Consider the following 15,942-nt stretch of genomic DNA (forward strand, 5'->3'; position numbering starts at 1 on the left):
CGCCACTGTTCCCTCTCATTAATATGCATAAATAAATATTTGTCTGCATTTTCCTCATGAACGACGAAAATAAAACCTGCTAGCGTTACAATGGTACTAACATTCACGCTAGTTCGTGGTATTTTATGGCTGAGACTACAATCTGCAACAACAGCCGCGCATGCAACAACAGAGTTTGTCCGAATTTTAGGCAGCGTTGTAAGAAAGTCGCGCGCGTGCAGCTATATTTATTGATAGTAACAAACCTGAAATCGCTATCAACGCTATTGTGACAGCTGAAGCGGTTCGTCTGCATTGAGTCGAAAGCCGGTGGTACATAACAAATTAACATAAACTTGAGCAGTGGCGTACTGGATTAAAGTGATTTTTTAATGTTTCTGGCTAGTGTTGCATTGAGATGGTTCCCGTATGTGATATCTGTGCCATCATTTTGGAGATTGTCGATATCAATTTTATGTCGTCTTCTGTGATAAATCGGTCGCATCGTTGTAGCTGTGATATCGCAGCAGTACTTGTGGCATTGAGGTCATCGCCACAGACCCTGTGTATGACCCCAATGACCCGATCGCGTTCGATATACGCCACAAGTACCGCCGCGCTGTGATATCACAGCTAGCATCGTTGTACCTGCCGGTCGCATCGTTGTAAACAAACGGCTACACAAAATACAGTATTTACGGCAAGATTGCAAGCGACGAGTGAGTGGCTGTGAGGATGTGCGAATGACGTGTTCTTTCTGATTGGGTCCGCGTCCGTTTGATTGGTTCGCTGAGTGCTCTCTAAAGAGAGGTAGTTGTGGAATTTTGAGGTTTTGACGGCAACATCACACGGCCCGTGAAAAAATTAGCGCTTTACTGGAAAGCTTTCAAACCGTTTGGCATCAACTTAATCATTTTCTCGCAAGGTTATGGCCTAATTAACAAACCGTTAGTGGGCGGTGCTTTACGCAAGTCAATGCCATGGTCGCCTGTAAAGAATTAAATTAGCGAGCCTCAATCAATGTGTGCTTTCATTTGCAAATTCGTATATTGTTAGTATCAATAGACAAAATGACAACGAGCGGTGCGTCAAACGTGTGCAAGCACATAAAATGCTCGGCATGATAGCAATTTTCATCATTACACTCTGAAGCCATCCGCTGAACTGACGTCCGCTGAAACTTCTTGAGGTGAGATTCTGTACTGATCATAGTAGAAAACTAATTCTTAGGCTTTCTGTCGGTAGATAAATCTCAAAGTTTTGATAGATATAAGTCTTCTCGTTAGATTCATAGTCAACCTTCTTTTTTTTAACTAGATAAGTATAGTTCAGCAGTTAAGTATAGTTAAGTTTCTTTTTTTTGTTTGACTCCATAGTTCATTTTTGAGTCAAACGAGTCCAACATTTAATTTTCTTGTGTTTACTTGATAACTATAGTCAAGAGTCTTTTTTTACTCGATAAGTATAGTTAAGTTTCCTCTTTGGGCTAGATAAGTACAGTTAAGTTTGACTCTATAGTTCATTTTTGAAGTCAAACTAGTCCTACAGTCAATTTTCCTGTTTTTACTTGCTAAGTTAAGTTTAGTTTCCTTTTTCATCTTGATAAGTAGAGTTAAGTTCTTTTTATTTAGATAAGTATAGTTAAGTTTCCTTTTTGGTTTAGATAGTAAGTTAAGTCTTTTTTGTCTAGATAAGTATAGTCAAGAGTCTTTTTTTACTCGATAAATATAGTTAAGTTTCCTTTTTTGTCTAGATAAGTATAGTTAAGTGTCTTTTTTATTTACATAAGTATAGTTAAGTTTCCTCTTTGGTCTAGATAAGTACAGTTAAGTTTGACTCTATCATTCATTTTTGAAGTCAAACTAGTCCTACAGTCAATTTTCTTGTTTTTACTTGCTAAGTAAAGTTTAGTTTCCTTTTTCATCTTGATAAGTAGAGTTAAGTTCTTTTTATTTAGATAAGTATAGTTAAGTTTCCTTTTTTTGGTTAAGATAGTAAGTTAAGTCTTTTTTGTCTAGATAAGTATAGTCAAGAGTCTTTTTTTACTCGATAAATATAGTTAAGTTTCCTTTTGGTTTAGATAGTAAGTTAAGTCTTTTTTGTCTAGATAAGTATAGTCAAGAGTCTTTTTTTACTCGATACATATAGTTAAGTTTCCTTTTTTGTCTAGATAAGTATAGTTAAGTGTCTTTTTTATTTACATAAGTTTAGTTAAGTTTCCTCTTTGGGCTAGATAAGTTCAATTAAGTTTGACTCCATAATTCATTTTTGAAGTCAAACTAGTCCTACAGTCAATTTTCTTGCTAAGTAAAGTCTAGTTTCCTTTTTCATCTTGATAAGTAGAGTTAAGTTGTTTTTATTTAGATAAGTATAGTTGCGTTTCCTTTTTTTGGTTTAGATAGTAAGTTAAGTCTTTTTTGTCTAGATAAGTGTAGTCAAGAGTCTTTTTTTACTCGATACATATAGTTAAGTTTCCTTTTTTGTCTAGATAAGTGTAGTTAAGTGTCTTTTTTGTTTACACAAAATAGATAAGTATAATTAAATTTGACTCCATAGTCTAATAGATCACTTTGAGGTCGAACAAGTCTTACAGTTGAACTGTCACATCAGTTAATAGTTAGTAGTACAGTCTTGACAAATCATGGCTCAGCGTACCAGAAGATCTCGTCGTCCCAACTCAAGATACCCATCTCTTCAATCGACTAGTTTCTCTACTGATGCCTGTGTGGTCTGTGAGAGAGTGGTGACAGAACGCCAACATGGTCTTTGCTGTGACATTTGTTCCAGGTATGTACAGAGTAAAATTTACAGATAATTTGGATGCGTCTTCACACATTTTGGTCAACTTTGAAATCATCTATAATCTCTGTCAAGTATTTTTGTGATAATATTTTGTCATTTTGGTCAAAAATCCTCTGAAATAGCTGGATGGATTGCTTTGAAAATTTTGATGCTTGTTCCTAGGAAGAACTGAGTTGAGTTTGTTCAAATTACGGTAAACTTTGCATATTTGTATTTTTTGGGTGAATTTTTCTTTTATAAAGCTTCTCTGTAATTGTACTTCGAAATACGTCAAAAAGATTTATGCATCCGCAAATGTTTTCGATGACCTCGTCATACTATGACATGTACCAGCGTAGTATTTGATTTTGGAAATCCACTTGAATGTTGATTCACTATAGAATGAGGAAACCATGAATAAATTTTAAGGCTAGAGTATGGTTGCAAGTGCATGCGTGTGCAAGAAATTTGATTTTGGAATTTCACTGAAAAGTTGATTCACTATACATTCACTTTTTGAGGAAAATATGAATATAAAAGTATTCTTTGACAGTTCAAAGGTCAAATGATAAATCATTGATTCAGAGGGGAGACTCACCCTTTTTCTAGCAAACACTTTTAAAGGGTTAAAATTTAACATGCAGCATCATTTTGAAAAAAACAGTGGCCATCTTTTCTGTAATTTCTTTGATTAGAAGTTACACCACATGGTACTTCAAAATGTGTGACATCATAGATATTAATATTAGCGCAACATGTTTTTGAAAAGATTAAGGGACCGTCTCAGATTGTCGCAGAAGTTCAAAAAGCGAAATTCATTCGTTTAGGGGGGGAGGGGGTTTGACCTCCATTCAATTAGTGAACTTCACTTTCGCACTTTTATTTTGTGATCACAAGTTTTCGTGTGTTTATTTTAAATTAAAGAAAAACTGCACACTCATGCCAACAAATTTGTAACTGTTTCCATCTCGTTTGTGCCCCAAACACAATTTACCGATAGTAACATTGTATCCTAAACCTTTCATCTATCAAATTATACAAAGACAAAAAGTATCATTTTTTAAAATGGGCTGTTTATAAGCGTCTGCTCTAACCACTAGATGTCTTTATTCTCACTTGTTATGCACCTGGTCATAGTCGTTTTAATATGATTGAACATGCCCCCTTGTCAAAGTTTCTCGCTTATTTACCGCCCCTACCAAGTACAAATTGCGTGTTCACAAAGACAAAGAACAGCACAAGAGATGCAAAAAGGGAAAGTAAAATAAAATGAAACTTTTATGCGGTAAAATGCCCTGTTAGTACTCAAATCTGATCGATTACTTTAATTGTAATGTGGCTATAGCAAAATGCAACATTGTACTCTCAGGCAGACATGAACATTTCGCACTTTTGAAGTTTCGTTTAGGGGGAGGGGGGAGGGGGTTCTGATCTAAACGAAGGAATTTCGTTTCTTGAACTTCTGCGACAATCTGAGACGGTCCCTAAGCCACTCAAAATTTGCTCAGATCCCCTGAAATTTTACATAATGATACTTAACATACTTCCTCACAGTCACGGCCATGGATTTGGTCAGCTTTGAAATGGTGAATACCTACTTTACAAAGAATAGAATATCATTTATCATTTTAAGCTAACTCCATTCTATATTTTTTCTCTTGCAGATGGCAACACAGAATATGCAACAGTGGGGTAAGTCATGTTTTATACCGGCGTATAGTGAAGAATGATATAGAAGACTTCCACTGGAAATGCAGTAAGTGCTCAACTTCCTCTCCTCAACCCCCATTAACCACAATTTCTTCACCTGTAGGATCTTCGTTGGCTCAAGAAGATTTGCCACAGCCTGTGGCACACAGTACGCTAACTTCTCCTTCTTTTCCTGCCACTCCCCAACCTGGGGAGTCTTTTGCGCGTGAAGACAGTCCACCACCATGTGATGAACCAGAGGGCCAGCGTCATCAGCAGGTGCAATCTTTCAACATTTCCGTATCTTTTGCTGACCCAAGACCCACCCAGCCACCTGCCAGACCAGCCATAATACCAACCCTACCAGAAACTTTTGATGTTGACCAGGCAGAAGATATCGCGTATGAAGTCGTCACGTGTGCATCCCAGCGATCAGGACGTGTACTTGTGGACTCTTTGGGTTACAAGTACACTGTTAAGGCCGGAGCGAGAAAGAATGGAACACTGTGGCGATGCTGTGTCCGAAACAAGACGCTCGTCTGCAAAGCAACGGTTGACCAGTGTGGTGATGTTTTCACGCGCTCGCTTATTAACCACAATCACCAAGCCGAACCAGGTATTGCAACGAAAGTGAAGATAACCAAGAGAGCACATCAGCTAGCTCGAGAGAATGTATTCCGCTCTGCTGCCGCGATCGTTGATGAGATTTTCATAACTGACCTGCATCCAGAAGACCCAGCCCCAAGCCGTCCTAATCCTGCCAACCTGGTGCGGAGCAGCAACTACCACCGCCAAAAAGATCGTCCAGCAGAACCACAGGACCTGTCCTTTGAAGTCGATGAAAACTGGCTGCCAGAAGATTTCTTGCAGAGAGATATCGTGTTAGAAGGCGCGCGTCATCTTTTTTTTGCAACACCTTCTCAGCTCCGGCTTCTTCGTAGCGCGACCAGCATTTTTATGGATGGCACCTTCAAGGTAGTCCGTGAGCCATTCTATCAGCTATTTTCGATCCATGCATTCCTTGGTGACGATCGGATGGAAGAGGTGAAGCAGGTGCCCATAGCCTTTGTGATGATGTCCCGTCGTCGTAAACGTGATTACAAGGCTATCTTCCAAGTAGTGAAAGACCTGGTCCCAGATGTGACTGTCCTCACTATCACCCTCGACTTTGAGACAGCAATTTGGCGTGCCGCTGAAAGTGTTTTTCCAGGTGTGAAGATCCATGGATGCAGTTTCCACTGGAGCCAGGCCCTTTGGAGGAAGGTTCAGGAACTTGGTCTCTCACCTGTCTACCGATACAAGCGGTCCGGCCCAAGACTTCATCAAGCTTCTGTTTGCGCTGCCATATGTTCCAGTAGAGCACATCGCACCATCCCTCCAGCAGCTCGAAGATAGTGCCAATGACCAGATGAAGCAACTCATCGACTACATACGCCAGACGTGGATGACGGGAAGATGGTCTCCTGAGACATGGTGCGTCTATCGTCGAGCCATTAGAACCAATAACGATGTTGAAGGATGGCACAACAGACTAAACACCAAGGCACAACGTGGGAACATACAGTTTTATCTGCTGATCCAACTTCTTTACAACGAGGCACAGCTCATCCCATTGCAGCAACAACTCATCAGTGAAAACAAGCTTCGTAGGTTCCAGAGAAAACAGACAAGAGTAATGCAAGGCAAGTTGGTTCGATACTGGCGAAGATACAAGAAGCGCGAGATGACCACGTTTGAACTGCTGAAGGCTGCATCTCACCTTGCTGCACCGTAGTCCACAGTATTCCAGCAAAACGAAGCAAACATAAAAATTCAAACCTACTGTAACGCTGACAGTGCCTTCGCAATGCTATATCTCCCCAGTCAAATTTAATACTTAAAATTAGTACGACTCCTACCTTAAATTCAAAATTAAATTTATATTAAATATATTATTATATTATATTTTATAAAATTATAATATATTACAAAAATTATTTTAAATTATATTATATAAATTATATCAAATTATATTAGATTATAGTTAAATTTTAAAAATACACTGACATTCTGAATTAAAAATTGTAAATTTAAAAAAAAGGAGTAAATCTTCTAGTCTCTAAAAAATTGCCATAACTTTGCCCCTTCAAAATTGACCAAATAAATCATTGAAAAGTTTCTTTACTAAAACAACTGGTCAAACAAGAATGTCAAGTCAAAACTTATAAATTAGGAAAAATGAAGCATTTGGCAAGGAATTCTGCTTAAAGTCTGGTACTGTATGTTCTTGATATACATACATGTACATATTCAGACTGCTAGGGGGCGCATCTATACAGATGTGAACGTTCCAATAAAACCGGGACGCCTTGCCTACTTGACGTTAATGCTTAAAGAAAAATAGCAGTTTTTTTACCTCGAAAAATGTCCCTGGCTAATGCGGTCCATGACACTTCAATGTTTTTAATATTCAACTCACAACAATTCTGATTGCTTTACTCAAATACCTAATCTCATATTGTTAGGCGAAACACTGGATGTTACAATATGCCTTATGGGAAAAAACAAAAATATTGAAACCATCAAAATTGTAGCAGCAACTCATACTGTCCTTTTTGTATTATGTAGATAAACAACATGAACTGAACCCAGTCACATAGGTATCATCGAGTAGTAAGTATAATAAGTGCATTTTGTCAAGTGAAGATACATATCTAATTTGCAATATTTGCAGTGTTTACAATTTTAAAGTGTTTTCTCTTTTTCTTTTCCATTTAGGGGAACCAGTACAGTAGGCGTAGTGTGTCAATGGAATGCTGAGGACGATATTAAACATAATATGTGGAACGTACCAATAATATGTCTGATTAAAACATAAGCAAAACATTTATTCTGTGTTATTGAGCTTTAAGTACCTGCTTGATATCAAGAACTTATTAAAATCAGAGAAAATTGGCCACAAAATCAAATTACTGATGACTACTTGCCAACTGAGTTGGGTAGAAGGTCAAAACCATGCATTACCCATCAAATTCCAGATTCCACTGTTCAATGAAATGTTTGAAATAAAGAAAAGTTCCTTTGTCATTGATGAAGTTGCATTAGGGCGAAATTTTTTTATTTTTCTCATCTCCTGATCGATCATAAATTTCAGCTCAGACATGAAAATAAAAAAAAATTATTTGCACTGCCTCTGAGGTGATCATCCTAGCAACAGTACCACCATCATCAAATTGTGTGATTGCAGCGAGTCAGACTGAAAGGACAGAGAATACAGAAAGACAAGGAATTGCATGACAGTGACAGTGACAGTGAATGGACAGAACATTGAACTGAAACAAATACACGTTTTTTTGTACTTAAAAATTGTAGAGACTGAATGGACATAAAATTGAACTGAAACAAATACAGTTTCTTTTTGTACTTGTTTTTTTTTATTTCGACCACCCGCCCTGCCCGAGTATTCCTCTTGAAATGATAACATAAAAAATAAAAGGGTCACCCTTATCCTGGTGTTAAGTATATATCGTGTGAAAGAGAGAACTTTTAATGGTTATTCAAATGAATGTTTTATGTGATTTGACAGTAGTAAACTGTGAGTTAAATGACCTTTTCATGGAAAGCAAAAGTGTACCTTCCCCATACCTCATGCAGCTTGTTCCACACTCAACGAAAGTAACATTGATAAAGTGAAAATGCACATTTTATAAACATCATGACACAAATATTGATCGGCATTTTTTCAGATCCAACCATAACTATAGCAGCTGTCTTGATTTTCACATCTCCGAGCTCAATTTTCTATCTTTATCAATAGGAACATTTGACAGTAAAATAATTTAAGCAGAGAAGAAGCAAAGTTAGTGAAATCATGCAGGTGGTGAAATTCATTACTTTAGTGAGCAAGTACAACGCCATAATTGCCTGCCACTGTTGTGTATGATGTATGTCAGGTGTTGATCGATGACAACCCCTAACTCGCCACGTACAGAAATTTCCAAAGCAATCAACATGACAAACGAATCGAGATCCGTCTCGTTCGACGAACCAACAAAAACTTCCGAATGTGTACGAGTGGGAACGCATAGCATTATGGGTAACAAAATGGCGGTCGACGCGCTGCAGCTATGCAGCCCGCTCGTGCTCGCGTAATCTATATTCGTCCGATGGTTGCTTAAACCTCATATCCGTCAACAAGAGAAGAAGTTGGGATGTATGAAGTTTTATGACATGATTTGATAGTAGTAAATCGTAAAGCAAAACTTGGCTCGCTACCACTCTGTCAGCCGATGTCACCGATGTACGTCAAGTTCGTGTGTAGTCATACGATACGTGTGTTGAACTGCGATCTGTGAAGTTTGCAAACATTACGCTCACCTTATGCATGGCATTTAGATCGCTTTCGCTTAGACTTTGTCGAAACTTCAAAAAAAGAAACACTCTTATAGATCACATATTCTAATACTGTACTGGCCGAGTTCGCAACTGGCCGACTTCTCCAACTGGCCGAGTTCGTAACTGGCCGAGTTCTCCTACTGGCCGAGTTCGCAACTGGCCGACTTCTCTTGTATTCCGGCTAAGTGCCCTCTTGTACAATTCCACAAGTTCGGCTCAATGTAGCTCTGCGTGGCAGGGCTGTGAGCCTCCCTGGTAACACACAGACCTGCCAGGCAGAGCTAGGCTCAATGAAGATGTCATGCTCGCAGAGTGATATCGCGATATCGGTCAGTGCCATGCTGACAAGCAACACATGCTCTGTGCTGCATGCTGTTGTCTGTGTACATGTGTGTAGATTAGCTGCAAAATTGTAGCTCTGCGGTGAGGCGGTCGGTGAGTTTGGTTTTTGCGACATCGCTCACCAGTAGAGCTACAATGTCGAGGTTTCTAGACGTTTCGGCACCAAGTCGTTTCGGCCCAAGACGTTTCGGCCTCCCGATTTTAGGCCCCAAGTCGTTTCGGCCACCGGACCCAAGACGTTTCGGCACTGCTCAGGGCTATCTGAGGGAACTAGTGCTGGAGCGTAATGTTGCAAATCAAAGCACTAAAACAGTAAGTGTCAAATAACATTCATGTACATCATGCTTCACTTCGTGAGAAAATAGTAAGAGACCGTAAGAAAAAACTTCATATCGTTTTTACATCTGTGACACAAGTTATCGATAGCAATAGCCGCCGACACGGCAAATGTTTGAAAGCGGTGCCAAAACAGCACGGCAAATGTCACACAAATGCACAGAAAAGCACTGGTCAGAACGCAAAGGTCACGCTTACGAATATGAAGGATCAGTCAATTACTAAATAGTTTAAAAACAAATCGAAACAGGGATGCCGAAACGTCTTGGGTTGCGGTGCCGAAATGACTTTGGACGGAAATTGCGAGGCCGAAACGACTTGGTGCCGAAACGACCAGTTACCCAATGCCGAAGGCCCTGAAGCATACAAAATAAGTATGCTGCACACTGGCACGGCATTTTGATGTAAAATCCCATATTTTACTGCATTTGGTCATACTGATTTATCACTAACCTTGTCGTGTATGGGTTTGGTATTTGTTCAAATACGTCGATCGCGTTCCAAAAACATTTCTTGGAGCCGCCATTACCAACTTCCAGTAATGGCGGCTCCAAGAAACACGCTCAATTTTTATGGAACGCGATCGACATGTCTGTGCTCATACCAAACCCCATAAACGACAAGGTTAGTGTCGTATGGTGTTTAGTCTTCAGTAGTGATAAATCGGTACGACAAAATGCAGTAAATATGTGGGATTTACATGAAAATGCCGCGCCATGTGTGGTGCGCTTATTTTGTATGCTACAGGGCCTTCGGCATTGTAGCTCTACTGGTGAGCGAGGTCGCAAAAACCAAAACTCACCGACCGCCTCACCGTAGAGCTACAATTTTGCAGCTAGTGTGTAGATCGTATTTTGTTAACCCACCACTAATTATGGCTTAAACACAAGATGTAATATTTGAATACGCTGTTGTGAATTGTTTCCCAATAATTATCTATCAATCAACATCTTTATTGCTCAAAAACACACTTGAAGGGAGTGTGGTATTATCGTAAAAAGCTCAAAGTTACATCAAAATGTTGTAATTTGTATGAGCTGCTGTTGGAACGGGGGGTCGGGGCATGGGGTGGGGGTAAATACTAACTAGAAATATATTTCACAATAATTTTTTTTTCTCGAGGGGCTTCGGTTTTACCTAGCTATGGGTCCATAGTTGTGGTGTTTTACGACTTTACCCCTCCACCGCAGCCGTGGAGGTGTTAAAAGTTGTAAAAGTCAAAATCAGCCCAAAAAAGGCAGGAATCCCGTTTGAGAACACCACAGCTACAGTTATGGACCTACAGCTATGGTTTTACCCTGCTGAGCAAAGGGTGTGGATGAACTTCTCTTTTTCATTCAAATCAAAATTGGAGTCGTATAAACTTACTGCAGAGAAATACAAATGTCTTGGTTAGTCAAGTGCTACATTGTGGACATAGCATGACAAAATGAAATTCATCATCCTCAACCAAGGATTTATAATATTAATAGCTAACATTTCATCTGCAGGAGTTGTTGGAATTAACCCTCTACCTCATTCTATCTGTAAGTTGTGATCATATATTCAAAGTTTTGTCAGCCACTTCCTATAAGTAAAAGTTTAACATCTGACGAATAATTTTCGAATTAAAAATTACATACAATATGAAATAGTCAATACGTTGTACGCGGATTCTTTTGTATATCACATTTCCTTTATTCATTATGCATATCACTGAGCAAAATGTGTGTATATCAGTTACATAGATTACGATCATAAACTGTGTTTGAATGTAAAGTTGATATTTCAAAAAGAAGTCTATGTTTTACTTCCGTTGTACGAGTTCAATATTTTTGTACATATATCAGACCGCTGATTTAAAATTGTAGAACATGTATGCAGACCTTGTGTAGAATATCTTCAGTCAAATCAAGTCTATGCCACTACTTGAGAATGATTTGTCTTATAATTGAATATATAATGGGATATATTCCTAACTCTCCAACATGGACAATGATCAAGTAATAGACGTTACCATTAATTCCATATTTCTTTAATTTCCAAAAAGGCCCAGTATGCCAGACTATGTTAAAAGCTTTCTGAAAGTCTATAGAACACAAAAGACATACTGTTCACTGGAATATTATGACATGATTGAAAAGACTTTAAATGTCAATGTTTCCCAATGGCAGTGTGTGAAACAAAGAGACTATCTGTAGTTCTGTTTTTTTTTTGCTGTGAACCCAAAGTGGAATGGAGAAAGAATATAATTGCTGTTATTCAATTATTCAACCATGAGGTAAATAGGTTTGCTAGACAGATAGTTCTCGCTGTAACAACAACCCTGACCAGGACATCACTCCTTAGAGTCAATGCATCAAAACATAAAATGATTCAACATTCACAACAAAAAAAAAACAAGCCTGACAATACTACTGTAGCTAAAATGATCTTTGATAAGCTTGCTTTCATGTCTGTAGTAAGTACCTGTAGATTCTATCAGTAACAACGAAGCAATCACTAACATCATACCATGAATTAAGTGCCATTGAAACTCAGAACAATTTTGGTCTTGTGAGTATTTTCATTGTGTCAAATTACTTAACATAATCCTACCCATGGCCAAAGTAGAATTTACAATGTAAAGTAATTATATCTTACTTGTGTGTTTGTAAATTAGGACATTACGGCTACTACCTGGCATAACTGAAGAAAAGTAGCAAGGAGCTGATCATGTTATGACTCTGTAAGTTTTACTCGACAAGCTTCACAGTCAATGAAAAGCTTTGTATATGATGTTTATGATGACAACAACTGTGTCATTTTAGTCGTCTTCGTTATGGTATATGGCACGAGCTATTACTTACCTCTTATCTTCCTGAATCAAGAACCCCATCCTTTCATGACTGTCCAGAGCGGGGAAGAGATCTTCGTAATATAGATGCCACAATTCACATGATATGGTACACAATATTTCCGCACTGTCTTAGAATCACTTTCATTCTGGCAGGGTGTCAACGTAATGACTCAAAACCGATCAGAACAATTAGATACATTTGTAACCCTTATGGTTATACATGGTAAGTTCCAACCACCATGGCATCAGAAAATTCATGCTTGAGTATTATTGACTTTGTATACCTAAACTGCGCAGAGACTTCTTGCAAATTTATAAGGTTGTTGCCAGATCTTGCAAAGCTAAGAACCACCAGGTTTAGATTTTTATGTTAGAAATACAATTAATCCATCAAATATTTGATTTCATGGCAGTGTTCTCCCTAGAGCAATTATATAGTGGTGGCCGCCACTCTTTAATTTTTGGTAAACAATGGAAACTCATTACCGTAACAATTACATTAATTATTATGCAAATTAACCGTCACTCTACCAGAAAATCCTGGGGAGAACACTGCATGATGCCTATCAGATTTTAAATAGTGGGAAACTGTTATCAGCAGTCATGATGACTTTGGTAGATATCGAGGACATACTTTTTTAACTTCGTAGGCATACAGAGTTTAAATCAATGAGCATAAATAGAAGGGATGACAGTGATTTCATCACTCTGTCATGTAGAAATGATATCCTTAATAATCCTTCTACCAGGCTTCATAGACAAACTTAAGAAATAAATACCACTTGGGAGAAAGAGGATTAATTTTTAGAGTCCTTTTTAAATGAAGTAGGTATTTAAGTCATCATTAGGGAAAAACTGTAGTTAATTTACATGGAGAGGAACACTATATAGATGATAGGTTATGAAAATTTGATATAAAAGGATGAATTAATTTATTACTTCTATGGCCAGGTACATTTCCAGCTAAAAGATATCATGGCTCCATGTTGTAACAAAATCTGAAAAGTTAACACTTGATAAATTAGTATCTAAGAAATCCAACAACTCACAAATGAAGTCGAACTTTTCTTAACAGTCTCAACTAATAATGTCAAGTTGACAAACTAGGACAAAAGACAGCCTTTGAGTCCTCATGGATTAGGATGATGGTTGTTTCAAGAGAGTAGCATCGTTGAATCTGGCCTGGCTAAGGTTTTAGATTTTCAGTCTTGATGTGTTGTTAGAAAATGACATTGTTGCTCATTGTTGAGCCCTAGCTGTGCAGGAGGCATACTAGCAGGTAAAGGTCACTAGTCTATCAGTGTTTACATATGTCTGTGTGTTCATGTGAACCAAATTTGACCAGTGTAGGTAATTGAATGGTTTGGTAGATTATTGATAGCTGATTGGAGTGTTGCAGATTTGACTTGTACATGTATACAATTTAGACAATTTTGCATGTTTTCATTGATGCAAAAAAAATTCCTGAAATATCTGAGAAATTGCTGTAATACTTGGCATGTAAATTTACTGTCATGCCCTACTTCAGATGTGTTCTTCTTAACCTGCAATTTGTATATTTGATCACTTTTCTCTCATTTTCATTAACATTCTTCGTGAATCACATACAGCTTTCAGAACAGTGGCTTTGATTTGTGTTTTGTATGTCAATTGCAGTTTCTTGGTCTCCTTCAATAGTATATTGAGAAATGCAGTGTTGAGCTTGTCCATTCAGTCTGTAAATAGCACTGTTTTTTATTGAAGAGTCAATACTTGTTTGGACTACCAGTAGAAATTAAATGTAAACAATAACAAGAAAATTTATACACACATAGAGATGCACTGATGTCAAGCTACATAGTTTGCGTTTCAACATGCTTTGGGAAGTAGAACAAGAACTCGCAATTGACATACAAAACAAAAATTTGAAAAAAGCTGCAGTTACTGGCTCTGAAAATTGTTGTGTGTGTGTAGTTGCTAGGGATGCCCCTTTTCAGAAATGTCCGAACAATGAAGAATTTTCACTAAGTAAATGTTTCACTATAATCATCCTGCTTTTGATCAAATTGCCAATGACATGGGCTTATATGAACTTTAATTAAAACAGCTGTTCCAAGTTTTGTTCATGTTTGATGTGACGGTAATTTCCACAGATTCAAGCACAGTCAGAAATGTTCATTGTTGCTAGAATTTTGAAAGCCCATTTTGATTGGATTGTATTCATTTTATCTCAATCATCTCTACTCTATTAGACAGGTTAATGGAAGTCATACTTTTATTATATGCATTGCCATTGTACAGAAAAGATATATATAAAGTGAAATATTATCTATTTTACAGGTATGTATGGTATTCCTTGGGTCTGCCACTGCACATGAAGACTAGCCAAACTCTGGTATAGAAGAATGAATTATCCTTAATCTTATTGTTACCTCAATGAAAATACACTATTGTATCATACCAATATATTGATGCAGGAAATACAGCGATCTGATCGGTCGATACGTGAAAAGAACAATGGTATATTTGCAATACACCATGGCTGGCACACACACAAGTTCTCGACAAGAACAAAAATCCTATTTTGACATTCCATGCCAGAATTTTAATATACTGTTATGATATAATAGCAATAAATTACACCCAGCAGTGGTATACCACTCGATTTTTACCAGTCAACTTCATATATGCACACACTATCACTTTTGCATATATGTCATGAACTGGTCAAAATCTCATGGTATACCATCGCTGGGTGTGCTTTGGTTAAATATACAATAGTATTTATAATGAAACCAAACTCCTCTCTCGTTATTTGTTGATTGTTATGTATTCGCATTTGGCTGTAGATTTTTGACGTGAGAAACCAGAAAACACATTGCGAAATACTTTTAAAAATTTCTTCTGTTGTCTATCAAAGTGTAATACTTTAATCTTCCTTGAAACTTTAGGTAGGTGTATTCATAGGCAATGTAGCCATTGCTGTAATTTTTTCGGCAAAACATAAAAATTTAAATCTGTGAAAAAAAGTGCTGAATATTTAATTCAATTGACCAAAATAATTTTACACACACTCACATCTTGAGTTTCATCAGTCATACAACAAACTCAGAAAACAGTAAATTACTCATTACTCATTTATATCCCATAATAGGGTAGTAACTATATATATATATATATATATATATATATATATATATATATATATATATATATATATATATATATATATATATTATATATATATATATATATATAGGACACAAATTACTTCAAGTACAAAGTAATGAAGTCTATTACGTAAGTTTCATGCATCCTGCAATCCTCAGATAGAAGATTTCAATCTGAGGATTGGAGGAACTTAAGTAATAGATTTCATTACTTTGTAGTTGTAGTAATTTGTTTATTTATAACACTATGCTGAGCATCGAGCACTGTAGCTTCCCACGAGGACATCTGTATACTTCAATATATATATATATATATATACAGTGTTTTCTCTGCATGTTCATTGAAAGGGGCACTTTCTGCCCCATCATCAAAATTAGGGGGCAGACTTGACATTTTAGGGGGCAGTCACTTTTGATGTGAATTTTGCCTTCCTATAAAGCGCTTCCTATAGATATCATTACGGTCGTCACCCA

The 15,942-nt window shown here is 37.4% G+C and overlaps 1 protein-coding gene across 1 annotated transcript; it reads left to right on the forward strand.

The window, feature by feature from the left end:
* Positions 1-2,281: 2,281 nt before the first annotated feature.
* On the forward strand, positions 2,282-6,678 carry LOC139142586 (uncharacterized). Its single transcript, XM_070712570.1, has 2 exons — positions 2,282-2,766; positions 4,425-6,678. Exons 1-2 carry the CDS (start codon positions 2,621-2,623, stop codon positions 5,842-5,844), a joined length of 1,566 nt encoding a protein of 521 aa, XP_070568671.1. The 5' UTR covers positions 2,282-2,620; the 3' UTR covers positions 5,845-6,678.
* Positions 6,679-15,942: the final 9,264 nt, after the last annotated feature.

Source organism: Ptychodera flava, chromosome 10 (genome assembly GCF_041260155.1).
Source record: "Ptychodera flava strain L36383 chromosome 10, AS_Pfla_20210202, whole genome shotgun sequence".
Classification (NCBI taxonomy): domain Eukaryota; kingdom Metazoa; phylum Hemichordata; class Enteropneusta; family Ptychoderidae; genus Ptychodera; species Ptychodera flava.